At 41.6% G+C, this 18,723-nt stretch overlaps 1 protein-coding gene and 1 non-coding gene across 4 annotated transcripts in view; one reads left to right on the plus strand and one right to left on the minus strand.

The window, feature by feature from the left end:
* Positions 1 to 18,723, plus strand: part of FMN2 (formin 2) — a 336,826-nt gene that overhangs the window by 301,870 nt on the left and 16,233 nt on the right. For all 3 annotated transcript variants that reach the window (XM_043926779.1, XM_043926781.1, XM_043926780.1), the window contains one exon: positions 9,204 to 9,353. In XM_043926779.1, coding sequence (XP_043782714.1) covers positions 9,204 to 9,353 — 150 coding nt within the window. The remainder of the gene's footprint in view (positions 1 to 9,203; positions 9,354 to 18,723) is intronic.
* On the minus strand, positions 10,799 to 10,870 carry TRNAE-UUC. The gene has a single exon. It is a non-coding gene; the product is annotated as a tRNA-Glu (tRNA).

An 18,723-nucleotide genomic window follows, 5' to 3' on the forward strand; every position in this document is an offset into this window, starting at 1 on the left:
TTTCTCCTATTTTTAATACCTTTAAATTAACCAATGTTTATTTAATATCTTTGCCCCTCCCCAAAATAATATAACACCTTCAAATTGTTTAACTTTTCTCACCACAGGTTGTTGATCAGTATTTTAGGTTTGTGTGTATGTGTGTGTGTGTGTGTGTGTGTGTAAGATGTGATGTCTGTTTATAGATTCCTTTTGTTGATTTTTTGCATATAAATATCCAGCTGTTTCAGCACCTTTGTTGAAAAGCCTATGATTTCTCCATTGAGTTACCTTTGTTCCGTATTCAAAGGTCAGTCAGCTATATTTCTGAGCCTACTTTTGGACACTCTATTCTGTTTCATTAAAGTATATGGCTACTCTTTTGCTAATATATCACACTGTCCCACTTTATAGTGGATAGTAAATCAGTTTGTTAACAACCACAAAATAACTTGTTAGGATTTTTATTGGAATTACATGAATAAAATTAAGTTGGGAAGAACTGGCATCTTTACAATATTGACTATTCCTACCCATGTTCATTGGAACAACAGACTGGTTCAAAATTGGGAAAGGGGTACAACAAAGCTGTATATTGTCACCCTGCTTACTTAGCTTTTATGCAGAGTACATCATGCGGAATGCTGGGCTAGATGCATCACAGGCTTTGCTCAAAACTGGCAGGAGAAATATCAACAGCCTCAGATATGCAGATGACATCACCTTATGGCAGAAAGCGAAGAGGAACTAAAGAGCCTCTTGATGAAAGTGAAAGAGGAGAGTGAAAAAGCTGGCTTAAAACTCAACATTCAAAAAGCTAAGATCATGGCATCCAGTCCTACCACTTCATGGCAAATAGATGGGGAAAATGTGGAAGCAGTATCAGATTTCATTTTCTTGGGGTCCAGAATCAATGCAGACAGTAAGTGCAGCCACAAAATTAAAAGACACTTGCTCTATGGAAGAATAGCTATGTCAAACCTAGACAGTATATTAAAAAGCAGAGACATCACTTTCCTGACAAAGGTCTGTGTAGTCAAAACTATGGTTTTTCCAGTAGTCATGTAAGGATCTGAGAGTTGGACCATAAAGAAGGCTAAGTACCAATGTATTGACACTTATGAACTGTGGTGCTGGAGAATAGTCTTGAGAGTCCCTTGAACAGCAAAGAGATCAAACCAGTCAATCCTAAAGGAAATCAACTCTCAATATTCATTGCAAGAACCAATGCTGAAGCTCCAATACTTTGGCCACCTGATGTGAAGAGCAAATTCATCAGAAAAGACTCTGATACTGGAAAAAATTGAGGGCAAGAGGAGAAGGGGGTGACAGAGGATGAGATGGTTAGATGGCACCACTGACTCAATGGACGTGAGTTTGAGCAAACTTAAGGAGATAGTGATGGACAGAAAAGCCTGGTGTGTTACAGTTCGTGGGGTCACAAAGAGTTAGATACAACTTAGCGACTGAACAACAACAACCCATGTTCATAGTATATCTCTCCATTTATTTAGATCTTATTTGATATTTTCATCATAGTTTTGTAATTTTCCTCATAGATTTTATATCTGTAACTAGATTTATACCTTAGTATTCCATGTTTTTGTGCTATAGGAAATTATTTATGTTTTTAATTTCAAAATTTAATTGTTCAATGCTGGTATATCAGAAAACTTTTGAGTTTTGTGTATTGACCTGTATCCTTCAGTGTTCCTATATTTGTTTATTAGTTCCAGGAATTATTTTGTAGATTCTTTGGCACTTCTCCATAGACATGCTGTGCTGTGTGCTTCATCGTTCACTCATGTCTGACTTTTTGTGACCCCAAGGACTGTAACCTTCCAGTCTCCTCTGTCCATTGAGATTCTCAGGCAAGAATACTGAAGTGGGTTGCCATGCCCTCCGCCAGAGAATCTTCCAGACCCAGGGATTGAACCTAGGTCTTCTGCATTGCAGGCAGATTCTTTACTGTCTGAACATACCAGGAAGCCCAAGAATACTGGAGTGGGTAGCCTACTCCTTCCCCAGGGGAACTTCCTGACCCAGGAATCAAACTGGGTCAATTCAATTTCTGCATACCAGGTGGATTCTTTACCAGCTGAGCTACCAGGGAAGCCCCTACATAGGCATATTCATCTGCAAATTCAGTTTTACTTCTTCCCTCCCAATCTGTAAACCTTATTTACTTTTCTTGTCTTATTGCATTAGCTACAACTTCCAGTGTGATGTGAAATAGAAGTAAAAGAGAGGGCACCCTAGCCTTACAAGCATTATTAGGAGGAAAACATTCAGTCTCTTAACATTTAGTATGGTGTTACCTATAGGGGTTCTTTTGTAGATGTTTCTTCTTAAGTCAAAGAAATTCTCTATCCCTGGTTTGCTGAGAGTATTTTGTCAAATATCTTTCCTGCATAAGTGAATATCATCATATGATTTTTTCTTTAGTTTACTGATACAGTAGATTACATTTTTAATTTGAATATTGAACTCATTTGCATAACTACAATAAGCATCACTTGGTCATGGTGTATAACTCTTTTTATTCATGTTGGATTCTATTGGCTAATTTTGTTGTGAATTTTTTAATCTATTCTGAAGAGGCATATTGGCCTGCACTTTTTTTTTTTCTTGTAATGTCATTATCTTGTTTGGGTCTCATGACAGTTGCTGGCTTCATAGAATGAGTTAGGAACTCTTTCTTCTGCAGCTACTTTCTGAGAGAGATTCATTTTTTTTCTATAAGGATGTGATAGAATTCTCTAGGGAAATCACCTAGGCCTTGTGGTCTCTTTTCTGGAAGGTTATAAATTATTGACTTAATTTCTTTAATAGATGTACATGTTTTCAGATTATTTCTACTGTGAGATTTCTAGTAGTTAGTGTCTTTCCAATATTTGACTTATTTTATCTAAGTTATCAAAATTTTTGTCAAAGAATTATTCATAGCATTTCTTTAAATGTCCATGGAATTAGTAGTGACAACCCTCCTTTCATTATTTACATTACTAATTTGTGTTTTTTAGAACACTCCCTCACGCCATATACAAAAATAAACTCAAAATTGTTTGAAGACTGAAATATAAGACATGACATCATAAAACTCCTAAAAGAGAACATAGGCAAAACATCCTCAGACATAAATCACAGCAACATTTTCTTAGGTCAGTCTTCCAAGGCAAAAGAAATAAAAGCAAAAATAAATGAGACCAGGACTTCCTAGTGGTCCAGTAGTTAAGACTCTGATTTCCCAATGCAGAGGTCCCAGGTTTGATCCATCGTCAGGGAACTAGATCCCGCGTGCTGCAACTAAGATCCTGTGTGCTACAGCTAAGACCCAGCACAGCCAAGTAAAATTTTTTAAATAGTTTATTAAATAAAATTAAAATAAAATAAATAAAATGAAAATAATAATAAAAAATTAATTAAATTTTAAAATAAAAATTCAAAATAAATAAAATAATTAAAAGTAAATAAAAATTTTAAAATAAAAATAAAATTTTAAAATTAATTAACTAAATGAAAATGACAAAAAATAAATGAGACCTGGACTTTCCTGGTGGTCCAGTGGTTAAGAATTCACCTGCCAATGCAGGGGACATGAGTTTGATCCCTGGTCTGGGGAGATCCCACCTGCCACGGAGCAAGTAGGCTCATGCAGCATAGCTACTGAGCCCATGTTCTAGAGTCCATTCTCCACAAAAGAGAAGCTGCCACAGTGAGAAACCCATGCACCCCAACTGGAGAGTAGTCCCCGTTCGCTACCACTAGAGGAAGCCTGCGTCCAGCAACAAAGAGGCAGCATAGCCATAAATAAATAAATATTTAAAAAATAAATAAATGAGGCCTAATCAAATTTAAAAGCTTTCACACAGCCAAGGAAGACATAAAAATTTTTTTTTAAATGAAAAGGCTACCCGGAAGGAGAGAAAGAAATAATGTAACCAATAGGGTGCTATCATGGAAAATATAAAAAGAGCTCATATAACTCAGTATTAAAGAAACAAACAACCCAGCCAAGAAGTAAGCAGAAAATCTAAACAGACATTTCTCCAAAGAAGACTTAGAGGTGGCCAACAGGCACATGAAAAATGCTCAGTGTGACTAATTATTAGAGAGACATAAATCAAAACTACAGTGAAGTATCCCCTCACACCTGTCAAAATGGCCACTTTCAAAAAGTTGACAAATAATAAATGCTGGAGAAAGAATAGAGAAAAGAGAGTCCTCCTACACTGCTGGTGGGAATGTAAACTGGTGCAGCTTCTATGGGAAACATTATAGTGGTTCCTTAGAAAACTAAAAATAGGGTTACTGTATGATTTCAAATCCTAAAAGATAATGCTGTTAAAGTACTGCAGTCAATATGAAAGAAAAAACTCAGCAGTGGCCACAGGACTGGAAAAGGTCAGTTTTCATTCCAATCCCAAAGAAAGGCAGTGCCAAAGAATGTTCAAACTACTGCACTCATTTCACGTGCTAGCAAGGTTATGCTCAAAATCCTTCAAGCTAAGCTTCAAGAGTGTGTGAACCGAAAACTTCCAGATGTTCAAGCTGAGTTTAGAAAAGGCAGAGGAACCAGAGATCACATTGCCAACATCCATTGGATCATAGAAAAAGCAAGAGAATTACAGAAAATCATCTACTTCTGCTTCATTCACTATGCTAAAGTCTTTGACTGTGTGGATCACAACAAACTGTGGGAAATTCTTAAAGGGATGGGGATACCAGAACAGCTTACCTGTCTCCTGAGTAACCTGTATGCAAGTCAAGAAGCAATAGTTAGAACTAGACATGGAACAACAAACTGATTGAAAATTGGGAAAGGAGTACGTCAAAGCTATATTTGTCACCCTGCTTATTTAACTTATATGCAGAACACATCATGCAAAATCCCAGGCTGGATGAAGATCAAGCTGGAACTAAGATTGCCAAGAGAAATGTCAATAACCACAGATATGCGGATGACACCACCCATGGCAGAAAGTGAAGAGGAACTCAAGAGCCTCTTAATGAGGGTGAAAGATGAGAATGAAAAAGCTGACTTAAAACTCAACATTCAAAAAGCTAGGATCATGGCATCAGGTCCCATGACCTCATGGCAAATATTGTTGTTCAGTCCTCAGGTCCCATGACCTCATGACAAATATTGTTGTTCAGTCCTGTCTGACTCTTTGTGACCCCATGGACTGCAGGACACCAGGCTTCCCTGACCTTCACCATCTCCCAAAGCTTGCTCAAACTCATGTCCATTGAGTCAGTGATGCCATCCAGCTATCCCATCATTTGTCATCCCCTTCTCCTGCATTCAATCTTTCCCAGGACCAGGGTCTTTTCTAATGAGTCATCTCTTCACCTCAGGCAGCCAAAATATTGGAGCTTCAGGTTCAACATCAGTTCTTCCAATAAATATACAGGATTGGTTTCCTTTAGGATTGACTGGTTTGATCTCCTTACAGTACAAGGGACTCTTAAGAGTCTCCTCCAACAGCACAGTTCAAAAGCATCAGTATTTTTGGCACTAGGTCTTCTTTACAGTCCAACTCTCACATCCATACATGATTACTGGAAAAACCATAGCTTTGACTGTACAGACCTTTGTCAGTAAAGTAATGCCTCAGCTTTTTAATACACTGTCTATGTTTGTCACCGGTAAAGAATCTGCCTGCAATGCAGGAGACCCAGGTTCGATCCCTAGGTCAGGAAGATCCCCTGGAGAAGGGCATGACAACCCACTCCAGTATTCTTGCCTGGAGAATTCCATGGATAGAGAAGCCTGGTGGGCTACAGTCCATGGAGTCGCAAAGAGTTGGACCTGACTGAGCGATTATCACATTAGGTCTGTCAAAGCTTCCCTTCCAAAAAGCAAGCGTCCTTTAATTTCATGACTGCAGTCACCCATCTGCAGTGATTTTGGAGCCCAAGAAAATAAAGTCTGTCACAGTTTCCATTGTTTCTCCATCTATTTGCAATGAAGTGATGGGACTGGAAGCCATGATCTTAGTTTTTTGAAAGCTGAGTTTTAAGCCAGCTTTTTCATTCTCCTCTTTCACCTTCATTACGAGGCTCTTTAGTTTCTCTTTGCTTTCTGCCATGAGAGTGGTGTTATCTGCATATCTGAGGTTATTGATATTTCTCCCGGCAATCTTGATTCCAGCTTGTGCTTTATCCAGCCCATTATTTCGCCTGATAGATGGGGGGAAAGTGGAAACAGTAGCAAATAGATGGGAAAATAGTGGAAAGTGGAAACAGTGACAAACTGTATCTTCTTGGGCTCCAAAATCTATGTGGATGGTGACTGCAGCCATGAAATTAAAGGATGCTTGCTCCTTGGAAGAAAAGACGTGACAAACCTAAACTACCATATTAAAAAGCGGAGACATCACTTTGCTGACGAAGATCTGTATAGTCAAAGTTGTGGTTTTCCCAGTAATCATCAGAAGTATGGATGTGAGAGTTGGACCATAAAGAAGACTGAGTGCCGAAGCATTGATGCTTTTGAACTGTGGTACTGGAGAAGACTCTTGAGAGTGCCTTGGATAGCAGGGACATCAAACGAGACAATCCTAAAGGAAACCAGTCTTGCATATTCATTGGAAGGTCTGATGCTGAAGCTAAAGCTCCAATACTTCGGCTACTTGATTTGAAGAGCCAACTCATTGGAAAAGACGCTGATGCTGGGAAAGTTTGAAGGCAGGAGAAGGGGGTGACAGAGGATGAGATGGTTGGATGGCATCATTGATTCAATGGACATGAATTTGAGGAAACTCCAGGAGATTGTGAATAACAGAGGAGCCTGGTGTGCTGCAGTCCATGGGGTTGCAAAGAGCTAGACATGACTAGAGAATATTATACCTATTGAAATCAGTCAGGCAGAATAAGGCAAATACTATTATGATCTTACTTACATGTAATATAAGTAATTAGAAGTTTTGGATTAGCAGATACAACCACTGTCCATAAAACAGATTAGCCACAAGGACCTACTTTATAGTCAGTATTTTAGAAATTACAGTATTTTGTAATAACCTATAATGGAAAAGAATCTGAAAAAAATAACTGGGTCACTATGATGTATACCTGAAATTAGCACAATACTATACTTCAATTAAATATATATATCTTTGTGTATCTGTCTTTCTGTGTCTCTTAGGGTCAGCAGGCCAGCACCACATTGGGGTGACCACCCTTACCTGTCCTCCCTACTCATCTATACAGTTTCATGTACTTTATTCAGAAGATAGTTTGCAATGGCTCCTAACAAAAGAATCCTCTCATTTTCAATGTTATCTCTTGATAACATTGGTTGTGGTTGTGTGAGATGTTAATATTAGGAGAAGCTGAATGGAGGCTATATTGGAATTCTCTATATTATCTTTTCAACTTTTTTTTTAAATCCAAAGTTAATACAAAGTTAGGCCATGAAATAGGTAACCTTTATGTCAACTGTCTCCTATAAACTCCTGAGACTTTTATAAGGGGAAAGTGAAATATTTTTAATTCAGTTTGCATCAGTTTAACGTAGAGGAGCAAAAGAAAGCTGTTAATAATTTCTCACTTTCAAGTTCAAGTAAACAAGACAGTAATGGTTCCATTATTTTAGGTCATGAGAAGGAAAGTTGCTAAAAATTATAGGTTTAGACCAGAGACTCTTGAGAGAAAAGTAGTGGAATGGTGGTCTATGAAGCCAGATTTTAAAATGAGTGAGGACATGGGAACATTGAATTATAAAGCATTTGTATATAAATAATGGTGTCTTTCAACGAGTCTGCATGGCTGAGAGAATATTATTTATAGATGCAGAAGTCTGCATACTCTTAGGATCTGGAGGAAAATCCAATAAAAAGACATCTGGGATGCCAGAAATAGAAGACAATGAATTTGATACTTTGCTAAAGGATGCAGGGGTAGGTAAATTAAACACCGTGCAGGTGAAGAACTGAATTGTGATTCAGAGGCAGCAAACAGAATGTACAGTGATCACCATACATTCATCACCCAGTTTCAGCAGTTCCTGAATTGGTTTCATCTATACCCCTGCCCACTTGCCCCCTCCCACACCGTTTTTGAAGCAAGTCCTCAACAGGCATGATGTCATCCATGTATATTTTAGTATGTATCTCTAAAAGATCCCCTTTAAAAAATAACCACCAGCAGTTTCATCCCCAACAATAACAATAATCTCTAATCTCATCAAATACCCAGTGTCTTTTCAAAACTCCAATTAGTTTTGAATTTGTTCATATATGTAATAAATGATTTTATTTTCTTACAGTTTGTTTGAAGCAAGATATAAAGAAATTCAAACCATTATAGTTAGTGTCTTTTAAGTGTTTATAATAGACTTTGCCCCCTGAAATTTATGTATTTAAAAATCTAGATCATTTGCCTTAATTCTGAGTGTTATCACAAAATGCCATAAACTGGATGGCTTAAACAGTGAACACTTCTGGAGTCTGGGAGGTCCACGTCAAGATGCAGCATAAATCTACCATTTACTAGTTGCGTGCTGCCTGTCAACCCTTTGAAACTCTTCTGAGCATCGCGTACGTGTAATATGAAGCGGCCTTGAGGGCACCTTCTGGAGATGGGCACTGTTGCCAGACAGGATGCTGGCCGCCCTAACACACCCACTCAGCTGTGTTACCATGGTCTTCAGGGGGAGCCTCGGTCAGTATCTCCCAGGGCTGTTGATTTTTCCCCATCAGCAATATAGGAAGTCAAAGAGTATAGAAGTAGTACAATACATGTATTATATAACATGTACATGTATTAAAATAACATGTACAATATACATATAGATACATGTTAGTTTAGGGGCAGAGGGCTGATATTTCATTTGTTTAGAGTCTAGAAAAAAAGTATAGACCCACAACTTCCCTTATGTCCCAACTTGATTACAGGTTCATTTCTGAAATAGGTCAGACACATAGTGATTAATTTTGAAAATGGATGGACCAGGGATAGTTACCTGGATAGTTACCAGGATAGTATATGAAGGACTCTTATCCGCTGCTAACATCTGTGTCCAAAATCTCTAACATGAAACCTTAAGAGAACTGTTGGTGCCTGAGGAGTTGAGGCCTCTTGGTAATAATAACTGCTGAATGAAATCAGCCTTTGGATGGAGAAAGAATACCCCATATTGGAAAGTAATTATAGCTTTTATACTTGTGTGTGTGTGTGTGTGTGTGTGTGTGTGTGTATGCGCATGCATGCTTTCACAGCTTTTTGGAGACTACAGCCTATTTCTTCATGAGACCAAAAATTGGAGAGAAGGAAGTGTCCCCAAATGTTTTCTTCGGTATCTGGCATGAATTCAGCTCTGACTTTAAAGACTTTTGGAAGAAAGAAAACAAAGTTATTCTACAAGAAAGGTAGGTGTTTTTCATTTACACAGTGGCATTTTAAAACTGGTGTTTTCTCAGGTGTGACCTGTTAGGGGTTGCCAACTTTCACAGCCTGAATGAAAAACTCGGTCCTCACCATGGGGTTTCCAGTCTAAGAGGGTGCTGAGGTTGGGCAGTACTTGGGGTTCAAGTAAGAAGAGTCAGCACAGTGGCTGTGGTGCTGCAAAGGGCAGCTGGGGTGATGGTTTGCCAGGACCACTCTCTGGTAGACCAGATGATGTGGTGAGGAAGCCACACAGAAGCAGACAGGTAAGAAGAGGAGTGAAAGAACCCTGCTGAGATAACAGACCCACTCATTTCCAGAAAACCTTAAGAAGGTAAGATGAATCAGTTTGGTTTAACTTTTGCTCGATTCATGGGATACTGTCAAAAATTTCACCATTCATACCAAAATTTCTCCCAGGTGTCACCAAGAAAAAGATGATCAATATTTTTAAGAGATATTTTCAAGACTCTTATCAGGTCATATCACATTTCCTTAAGTATATCTTCAGAAATGAAGGGAAATTTCCCTTCTTAAGTACATGGAATAGAGTCTCTGTCCCTTGATTATGAAGCTTACACAAGTGCGTTGTTACCAAGTTGAGAAGCATGTCCCCAAATTGTGGGAGACATGAAGGGAGAATGAAAGGGAAACCAAACCCTAATCCTGAGCCTATTAGTGCACTTCCCACATCCTGACCCTAACAAGGACTTTGCTTTAGAAAACGTACCTCTTAAGGGACTTTATTCATCATACTACAAAGTTCCACAATTGTTTTTCATATCGTCTTCATTTTGGTCTTGCTTATATACGAAACCATGCTGGCTCACCTAGTTTACACTTGTAAGTAGATTTCGATCGGTCTTTAAATCAGGTGAAATTACTTGCTGACACTTGCTGAGCATGTGGACTCTTCTCACTAATAGAATTACCTACCTAGAGCCCGTGACTCCATCAGAGCAGGAAGTCTGCCTCAGTGACCAGTGGATGGAAAGAGAGCAGTCTGAAAGGAAGGGAAACACTGTAAACATCTACTTGTAGATAGTGAACTTGTTCTACCTCAAGATGCATCACCCAGGTTAATATAAAGGACCTTTGCCAAGAGTCCAGGCTGGTGAGGCAGGAGAGAGAACTGAGTGAACATGGGCCTGTCTGGACCACTGTTCAGACATGGATGTTTCCAGCTTTTCACCGAGCAAGGCTTGCTGGGTTTGGAAAATGGTGAGGAGGAAACTGTTTTGAACTTTGGCATGTCGCAGACAGCCTCCCTTCCTGGTGCTCCCTGCTTCCACGCATGCCTCCTTTCAGCTCTGACCTAAGCCTGGGAAGGGCCTGGGGCTCAGTCACACTGGGAAACAACATGGAAAGACCAGTGTTTCACTTTGCACAGCAGCTGGGATGATGCTGATCTCAGAGGGAGAGATCCTAGTTCCCTGGCCAGGAATTAAACCTGGGGAACCTGGATGAAAACCAAGAGTCCTAGCCACTAGACTACCAGGGACTAGAGGCGAGATGCAGAAGTGGCCCGGACTCTTGCCCTGTTTGTAAGCAAGACTGTGTCAAGGAGGCAACAACTGTAAAAGCAGGTCCAACATTTATGATTAGATACATAGCACAACGTATGGGAGAGCACACAGGAGAACAATTTGTTCATCCAGCTCAGAAGGAGGGCAGAGAGAGAGACACACCTGGAGAGGAGTGTGGAGTGAGTGAGGAGGAACACAGTCTGGACGTGATTTAAGTCAGTTATACGGGACAGCCCTGCTAGGTCTTTGTTTACCTTTGGCCAATTACCTTGTTTCTTTCTTCACACCTGACTGGTCCACGCACCTTCCCAAAGATGTGTGTGCAACTTTCTTCATAGAGGCCTATGGGTGCACACTTCTTATGGGGTGGGGTCCCTTCCCTTTTCAACCCCAGAGAAGACTTCCTGAACATGTGCAGACAGGGAAGTCTTCCTTGACCTCAGGAGTGGGCACCTTTTCTCTTTGCGTTAGCAGAACTCAGCTTTTACCACTAGCTTTGTCCTTGGAGCATCTGGGTGAGAACAAAGCTTGAATTTTACTCCACTTGACAAATACCAGGTGTCCGGCCCAGAGGCCCGCTATCTCCTACCTCAATACCGACAGAGTGGAAATGGCATGAGGTAGGCACGGACAGAGCAGGAGTGGCGAGGGCCTGAGGGCACATAAGTGAGCGAGGGGTTCTTAGCTAAGGGCCTGGCATGAGATCGCAGGCGGTCTCTCATCCGAGCTCTCTTTACCACGTGGCCTGTCCAGAAGTGCTGAGTGGCTCCCACGGAGATGATGTTGGCCCGGAGCAAGTCATTCATTGTCAGGAATGGCGAAGGCCTTGTCCCTGAGATAGAGCTGGGTTTCCAGGTAACACTGTTGACAACAGTCCACTCTTTATGAGATCTTAGGCATTGGGCATGCTTGCTGACTATCTCATACTTTTTTTATACTTTTATACTTTATACTTTTTATACTTCCTCCTGTGCTTAAAGAAATCCAGTGGGCTTTTTGGCTCGCTGGAGGTGACTTCATTTCATCTCGGTAGTGATGTTCACAGGCAGGTGACGGGTGCTGTCCACCGCACACTGCTTGCTTGCTCTTAACAGAGGACTGAGGAGGAGCAGGGGCAGTTGAGAGCACTCCTTTGCCCTCCGGAGGACAGGACAGAAGGTGTCTGTGGGTACCTCACTGCAGAAATGCCAACCGCAGCCTGGGGTTGGGTGGGGGCGTTGGTCACGTGTGTCTGTACCTGCCACCCTCCACCTGTCTTTTCAGTGTCCTCTCCTCCTCCCATCCTCCCTCTTCTCCTCTCTTTCTCTCTCTCATCTGCACTCTTGCCTTCTCTCGCCTTTCAGCTCCCTCCCTCCAACTCGCTCTGTGCTTTAGCACAATTTCCAGGCCAGGCTGTTTCTTTAAGGGTGAACCCCTGGCCATCAGTCCAGCTGGGCTCACATTCTCCCAACTCAGGAGGAGAGGGCATTCTCGAGCTTCTAGAAAAATCCCAGAGAGGGATTCCAGATGAGTCGTATTCATCTTTGGATCAGCCACAGTGGCCAAAGGTTGGTTCTATGGGGACTGTAGTTGGTTCAGCAGTCCTGCAGCCAGAGAGGATTGCCGTGAGTGACAGCTCCCTTCTTGGCACTGTCACTGGAGTTAGGGAGGAGCAAGTAAATGATAATCTACTAGCCCTAATTTATTAAGCCTTTATTTTTTTTTTCATTTATTTTTATTAGTTGGAGGCTAATTACTTTACAATATTGTAGTGGTTTTTGTCATACATTGACATGAATCAGCCATAGATTTGCACGTATTCCCCATCCCAATCCCCCCTCCCACCTCCCTCCCCACCCCATCCCTCTGGGTCTTCCCACTGTACCAGCCCCAAGCACTTGTCTCATGCATCCAACCTGGGCTGGTGATCTGTTTCACCCTTGATAGTATTCATGTTTCGATGCTCTTCTCTCAAAACATCCCACCCTTGCCTTCTCCCACAGAGTCCAAAAGTCTGTTCTGTACATCTGTGTCTCTTTTTCTGTTTTGCATATAGGGTTATCGTTACCATCTTTCTAAATTCCATACATATGCGTTAGTATACTGTATTGGTCTTTATCTTTCTGGCTTACTTCACTCTGTATAATGGGCTCCAGTTTCATCCATCTCATTAGAACTGATTCAAATGAATTCTTTTTAATGGCTGAGTAATATTCCATGGTGTATATGTACCACAGCTGTGGTACTTATTAAGCCTTTAAAAATAACCTGTGTAATTACCGGAATGTCTTAGCACGTCTTAAACTCAAGAGATGCTTTAATAGCATAGCTGAAATTTTCCTTTCTGATCAAGTTTTCCTTTCTCTAATTTGTAATGTATACATTGAATAGTAGTTTAAGGCTGTAAATACTCTATAAAAACCATTACTAATTGTTGTTCGAGTATGGAGTGGTAGTAGTGTACTTTTGGCTTTTTCTGATGACTTACATGATTTAATAGATTTATTTCTTGAAACGGTGAGTTTCTAGTCTATGGGGAAAAGGTCTGCTGTCTTTCTAATCAATGGAGTGTGGAAAACACAAGCATTTCCAGACCAAAGTTTTTATTGGCTTTTCAGGTAAGTGCTAGAGGTAAAGAATCCACCTCCAAGGCAGGAGATGGAAGAGACTCGTGTTTGATCCCTGCGTCAGCTAGATCCTGTGGAAAAGGGCATGGGAACCCACTCCAGTATTCTGGCCTGGAGAATCCCTTGGACAGGAGCCTGGTGGGCTACAGTCCATGGGGTTTTAAAGAGTCGGACACAACTGAAGTGACTTAGCATGCACACATGTTTGCTGGCTTGAGCGCTAGACACACATGGCTTCAAAGTTAGCAAAGTGGAGACAGTAATAGCTGTCCTGCAGAGAGACGATAACTGAACAAGGTGCTATATTAGAGTATGTAGGGCAGTGTCTCTGTGATCAGTATTCAGTGGCTGTTGTTCATCATTTAATATAAATGACCTCCTGATTATGATGACCCACAAGGTCATGTGACATTCTGACAAGGCATGTTAAGAACATATCTGTAAATACAAGCCATTATTGTGGTGCAGTTGCCTTCTTGGTTGGTAAAATGTCTTGATTCTGAGTCCAAGGATGAACTTTTGTTTGAAGATGCTGAAGTGACCTGTCCTTTCTTGGTTTTAAATCATGCTCTACTCCTCTTTTGATGCTTTAGACAGCAGACCCATTGGTTTTGTCTTGAGTCAGAAAAAAAAATTTTTTTTCATGTATGTGGAACTAGGTTTGTACACTTATTAATTAGAGGTCCATCTCCGGAGAAATCTGGACTCATTGAGCAACACAAAATATGAAAAAAAATTTTTTTAAATGTCAGCTTGACTCTATCCAGAGGATGGGAACAGACTGACATGAGTGCTGCCCAAGCACACTGTCTGCGTGTGAGGACCCAGGGACCCCAGCTCATCTCCAGGGGGCTGCCAGCATCCCCGACCTCTTGGGAGGCCCAGGGAGCTCAGGGGATAGGAGCTAGGTGACTTAGGACAGGGTGAAGGAGGCACTGGTGCTTTTCTTTCTTTCTTTTTTTTTTTTGTATTAAAAAAAATTTGTATTGGCGTATAGTTACTGTGCAAGGTTGTGTTAGTTTCTGCTATACAGCAAAGTGAACCAGCTATATGTGTGTGTGTGTGTGTGTGTGTGTGTGTGTGTGTGTGTATAATATATCCCCTCTGTTGACACATGCTTTTCTGCAGTGATGGAGGGACCATGGTCCTGAGGGAGACAGTTGTGCCCAAGACAGCTTCATTGCTGGCAAATGCTCTGTTATACCCAGGCTCGGTTTTTAGGCAGAGTCCAGTTGTGTGACGTGTGGTCATCGTCTCCTTCCATGTTGAGTTTCCAGGCCCAGGAGACCCTCAGTCATTTGATGGCGACCCTGAGTCTCTGGAGCTGACAGCCTAGCCCTGGTACAGTGTGATGGTCAGGGAAAGCAACAAGAGGGGATCAGTTCCTCCAGAATTCTGTTGACGCAGATCTGTTTAGGAGCGTACCAGGTGGTCCTGTGGGTGAGAGTGTCCTAGACAAGGAGACCAATCTCCAGGAGCCAGGCCTCAAGCCCCGTCATGCAGTGAGGCCTGTCACCATTTCATTTGTGGTCAGCTTGAGACATTTTAATTTACTAAATCAGTGATCGCATTAGTAAGGGTTGTGCTTAAAGTGCTGTCTAACTGAATTTTCTGGTTTAATTTATTCTGAAGAACCAGGAGAAAGGGCAGCTACTCCTCCCACTGCACAGGCGAGGCGCAGTCGGATCTGGTCTCAGCCCCCGTGGTCTGTTTTTGGAGGAAAAGTGTCTGTGTTCCCCGCCTTAGGGTATTGCACATTAAACTGAAGGTGCCTCATGCACTGCTAACATTCCTCTTCCATCATTTGTATGCATGTGAGCTGTGTGTTCAGGCTGAAATGGGATGTCATCAGAGTAGAAGGAAGCAACCATTTTCAAAGCAATGAAAAATAAAGTTGAGCTAAAGAGACAGACTTCCTGTTCTGTAATCATGTGTTCGTTGCACACCTAAGTGGGGCTGCCTCTTGCACCTCCACGCAGCACTGTCATATGGAGCAGTACGTGAAGTTGGCCAACCACTTACCCCTTTAATTCAGGTGTCAGCTTCTAGAGAAATGACCCATAAAGAAACCTTCCTCCTAGTTCTGATCCCTGTAGCAGACGCCTTGGCTGGAAAATGACAAGACAGAACAGTGGCCAGTGGAGCCTGGGAATGTGTAAGGAATATGACGGACGCTCATTAAAGGAGTAATTCATATGCATTAAGATATAATAGGCTATTAAATTCATGAATTTATTAATTCAGCAAATATTTACATCCTGCTGTGTGCTCGGCAAATTTCCTGTCCATGTATATCTTACCCTCTAGTGAGAGAGGCAGACAATAAAAAAGTGAACACACACATTTTTAAATTATAGCTTGAAATTAGCACTATGAGGAAAGTAAAGAGTGAACCAATTTTGCAGAATGAAAAGCAGAAGAGTTTCACTTAGAAAGTGTGGTCAGAGGAGGCCTTTCTGAAGAGGCAACATTTATGCTGACACCTAAAGAACTTGAGGCTGGTGAGGGGCAGGATGGTGAGCCTGGCTGGCAGAGGTGTGGGAAGGTCACAGAGCCTGACAGAAAAGACTGACTGCTCTCCAGGTCATGAGATGAATCTGAGGGAACAGGCAGGGGCCTGACCATTCAGGCCCTTGCAGTTATGCAGAAAGACTGACTTTTATCGTGGGTAGAGTAAAAGGTCTCGCAGGGCTTTTGAAAGGGAATGCCCTAATGCGATTCACGCACAGAAGAGACTGTTGGGCCAAGTGGGTAGGAGATGGGGGACCATGGTATTGAGAAATGAGTTGGGAGTCACTGAGGTGGCCCAGGTGAAAGGTGTGATGATCTGGACCAGGAGAGGCAACAAGAGGTGGCAGGAAGTGGACCTTCTGCACACACGTTATCTTGAGTTCCTGACTGGAGCAACTTTGGTGGTCAGAAAAGTCTTAAGTCTCAGCTGCATCATGACAAGCTTATGTTAATCAGATTTTAGAGATCAGGAAAGCAGACTTGCCCCTTTCTTTCTCCTAAAATGATTTACAAAAAGCCATGGCTAAGAAAAGATCTGAAACTGTGGATGTCAGAGAATGTTTTTTCTAAAACTTAGTTCTCCAAAAATGATGTAAAACTCTAAGGCAAAGGTCAGATTGAAAAAAAAGTCATTGCACTTGCTTCTTTATCTTATCATGTTTCAAGAGATATTTTTAAATTTTGGGAAAATCCTTTCTCAAAGCCTCATGTTCAAAAATGGAAAAAACTCACCCTGAAAGTCTCTAGTTTGAGCTTCTAACAGATAGTCAGGGCCAAGAGTCAAGAAACAGCTTGTCCACAGACATTTTTTGCTTTGAAAAAGGATTTAAACATTTCTGGTGAAGAGACTTATGAAGGTATCCGAGCAATTATTAAATTCTCTTTAACATTTGCTAAAAGGTTCTTTTGATGTATTAGCAAAGGTTGTAGTAAAACATATTTGGATAAAAATATGGTTCATGGAGTAAAGATATTTAAAAATTACTCATTAGAAATAACATTATAAAAAGTTTATAAAAGCTGAAAATAGGCTTCCTTGGTGGCTCAGTGGTAAAGAACACCCCTGCCAATGCAGGAGACACAGTTTCAATCCCTGGGTTGGGAAGATACCCTGGGGAGGAGGACATGGCAACCCAATCCAGTATCAGTGCCTGGGAAATCCCATGGATAGAGGAGCCGGGCAGTCTACAGTCCATGGGGTCACAAAAGAACTGGACACGACCTAGCGACTAAACAACAGTGAACTGAAAATAATTCCTAAAGTAAGCCATTCCTTTACCAGCAAGCTATTATTGTGGGGATCATTTTAGATTTCTTTAGGAGCCTTTCAATGTGATGGTTATAACCTGTGGGAAGAGGAGGGCCAGACTGGTCTAAAACTAAATTCTTAGGTTTGTGTGGACTTCACTGGAGCCTGGATTTTTTAGATAGTGAAAAATGTAGGAAGTCAGGGGCCCTGCCAGTCACCCCCTTGTGACATCTTCCTGACTGGCTCTGAGCCCCCCAAGCAGAGGAGCCCACTGGCCAAACATCCTTCTTCCTGTCTGCTTGGCACTGCACACTCAGACATGGCGGAGCAGTGGGGAGCTGAGAGACATGGGAAGCGTTGAGAGAGTAGCATTGAAACACATGCATGTAAATCATATGTAAAACAGACAGCTAGTGGGAAGCTGCTGTCTAACACAGGGGGCTCAATCCAGTGCTCTGTGACGCCCTGGAGAGGTGGGATGGAGTAGGGGGTGGGAGAGAGTTCAAGAAGGAGGGGATATGTGTGCACTTGTAGCTGATTGACATTGTTCTGTGGCAGAAACCAACACAACATTGTAAAGCAATTATCCCCCAGTTAAAAATAAAATTTAAAAAGTTTGGGATCATGGGGTCAGTAAGGGGTATTCAGAAACTAGTTGTGAGAGATGGCGGTGGGCAGGATCATCTCCAAGACATAGGTGTTAGTCTCTACAACAGATTTGAAGCTGATGGCAGCATTAGACCCAGTCATGCTGGGTCATTCTATTTGACAAAGAACAGTTAACTCACTGGTTTTGCCTGCTGAAGTCTGATTAACACTTAAGAAGCAACTGTTATAAGACATCAAACTCAATTTTGAATGCCTGTGACTCTCACATGCTGGAAGGACATGGCCAAAATATTTTTTAAAAGATCAGCCTAGAGTTGCCATGAGGTCCACAGCTCCCTCCTGGGATCCGAGGAAGAGGACACACAGCAGTGTTACTCATAACATCTGAACACTGGAAACAAACTCAAATGTCCATCAGCAGATGGATGGACAGATAAAATACAGCACACCCTTACAATGGAACAGCACTCGGCGATGAAAAGACTTGAAGCGCTGATATATGCTATAAAATGGTAAGTCTTCAAAACGCTGTGCTAAGTGAAAGAAGATGGTCACAGAAGAAGACTGTATGGTGTGATTTGATTTATATGAAACACCCCAAAATCAGCAAGTCTTTATATAGGATCTGGAAGTAGATTAGCCCTTGTTGAGGGCTGAGGGCAGAAGGGAATGGGAATTGACCTCTGACAAGATTCCTTTGGTGGGTGGAATGTTCTAAGAATAGACAGCTGCACAGGCTTGTGGGGTGTGGGTATGGGTTTTCCTGTTGTTTGTTTTGTTATTTGTTTGTTTTTTTGGCCACATCATGCGGCTTGTGGGGTCTTAGTCCCCTCATCCTTCCCCATCCGTCAAC

The sequence above is a fragment of the Cervus elaphus genome, chromosome 15, assembly GCF_910594005.1.
Source record: "Cervus elaphus chromosome 15, mCerEla1.1, whole genome shotgun sequence".
Classification (NCBI taxonomy): Eukaryota; Metazoa; Chordata; class Mammalia; order Artiodactyla; family Cervidae; genus Cervus; species Cervus elaphus.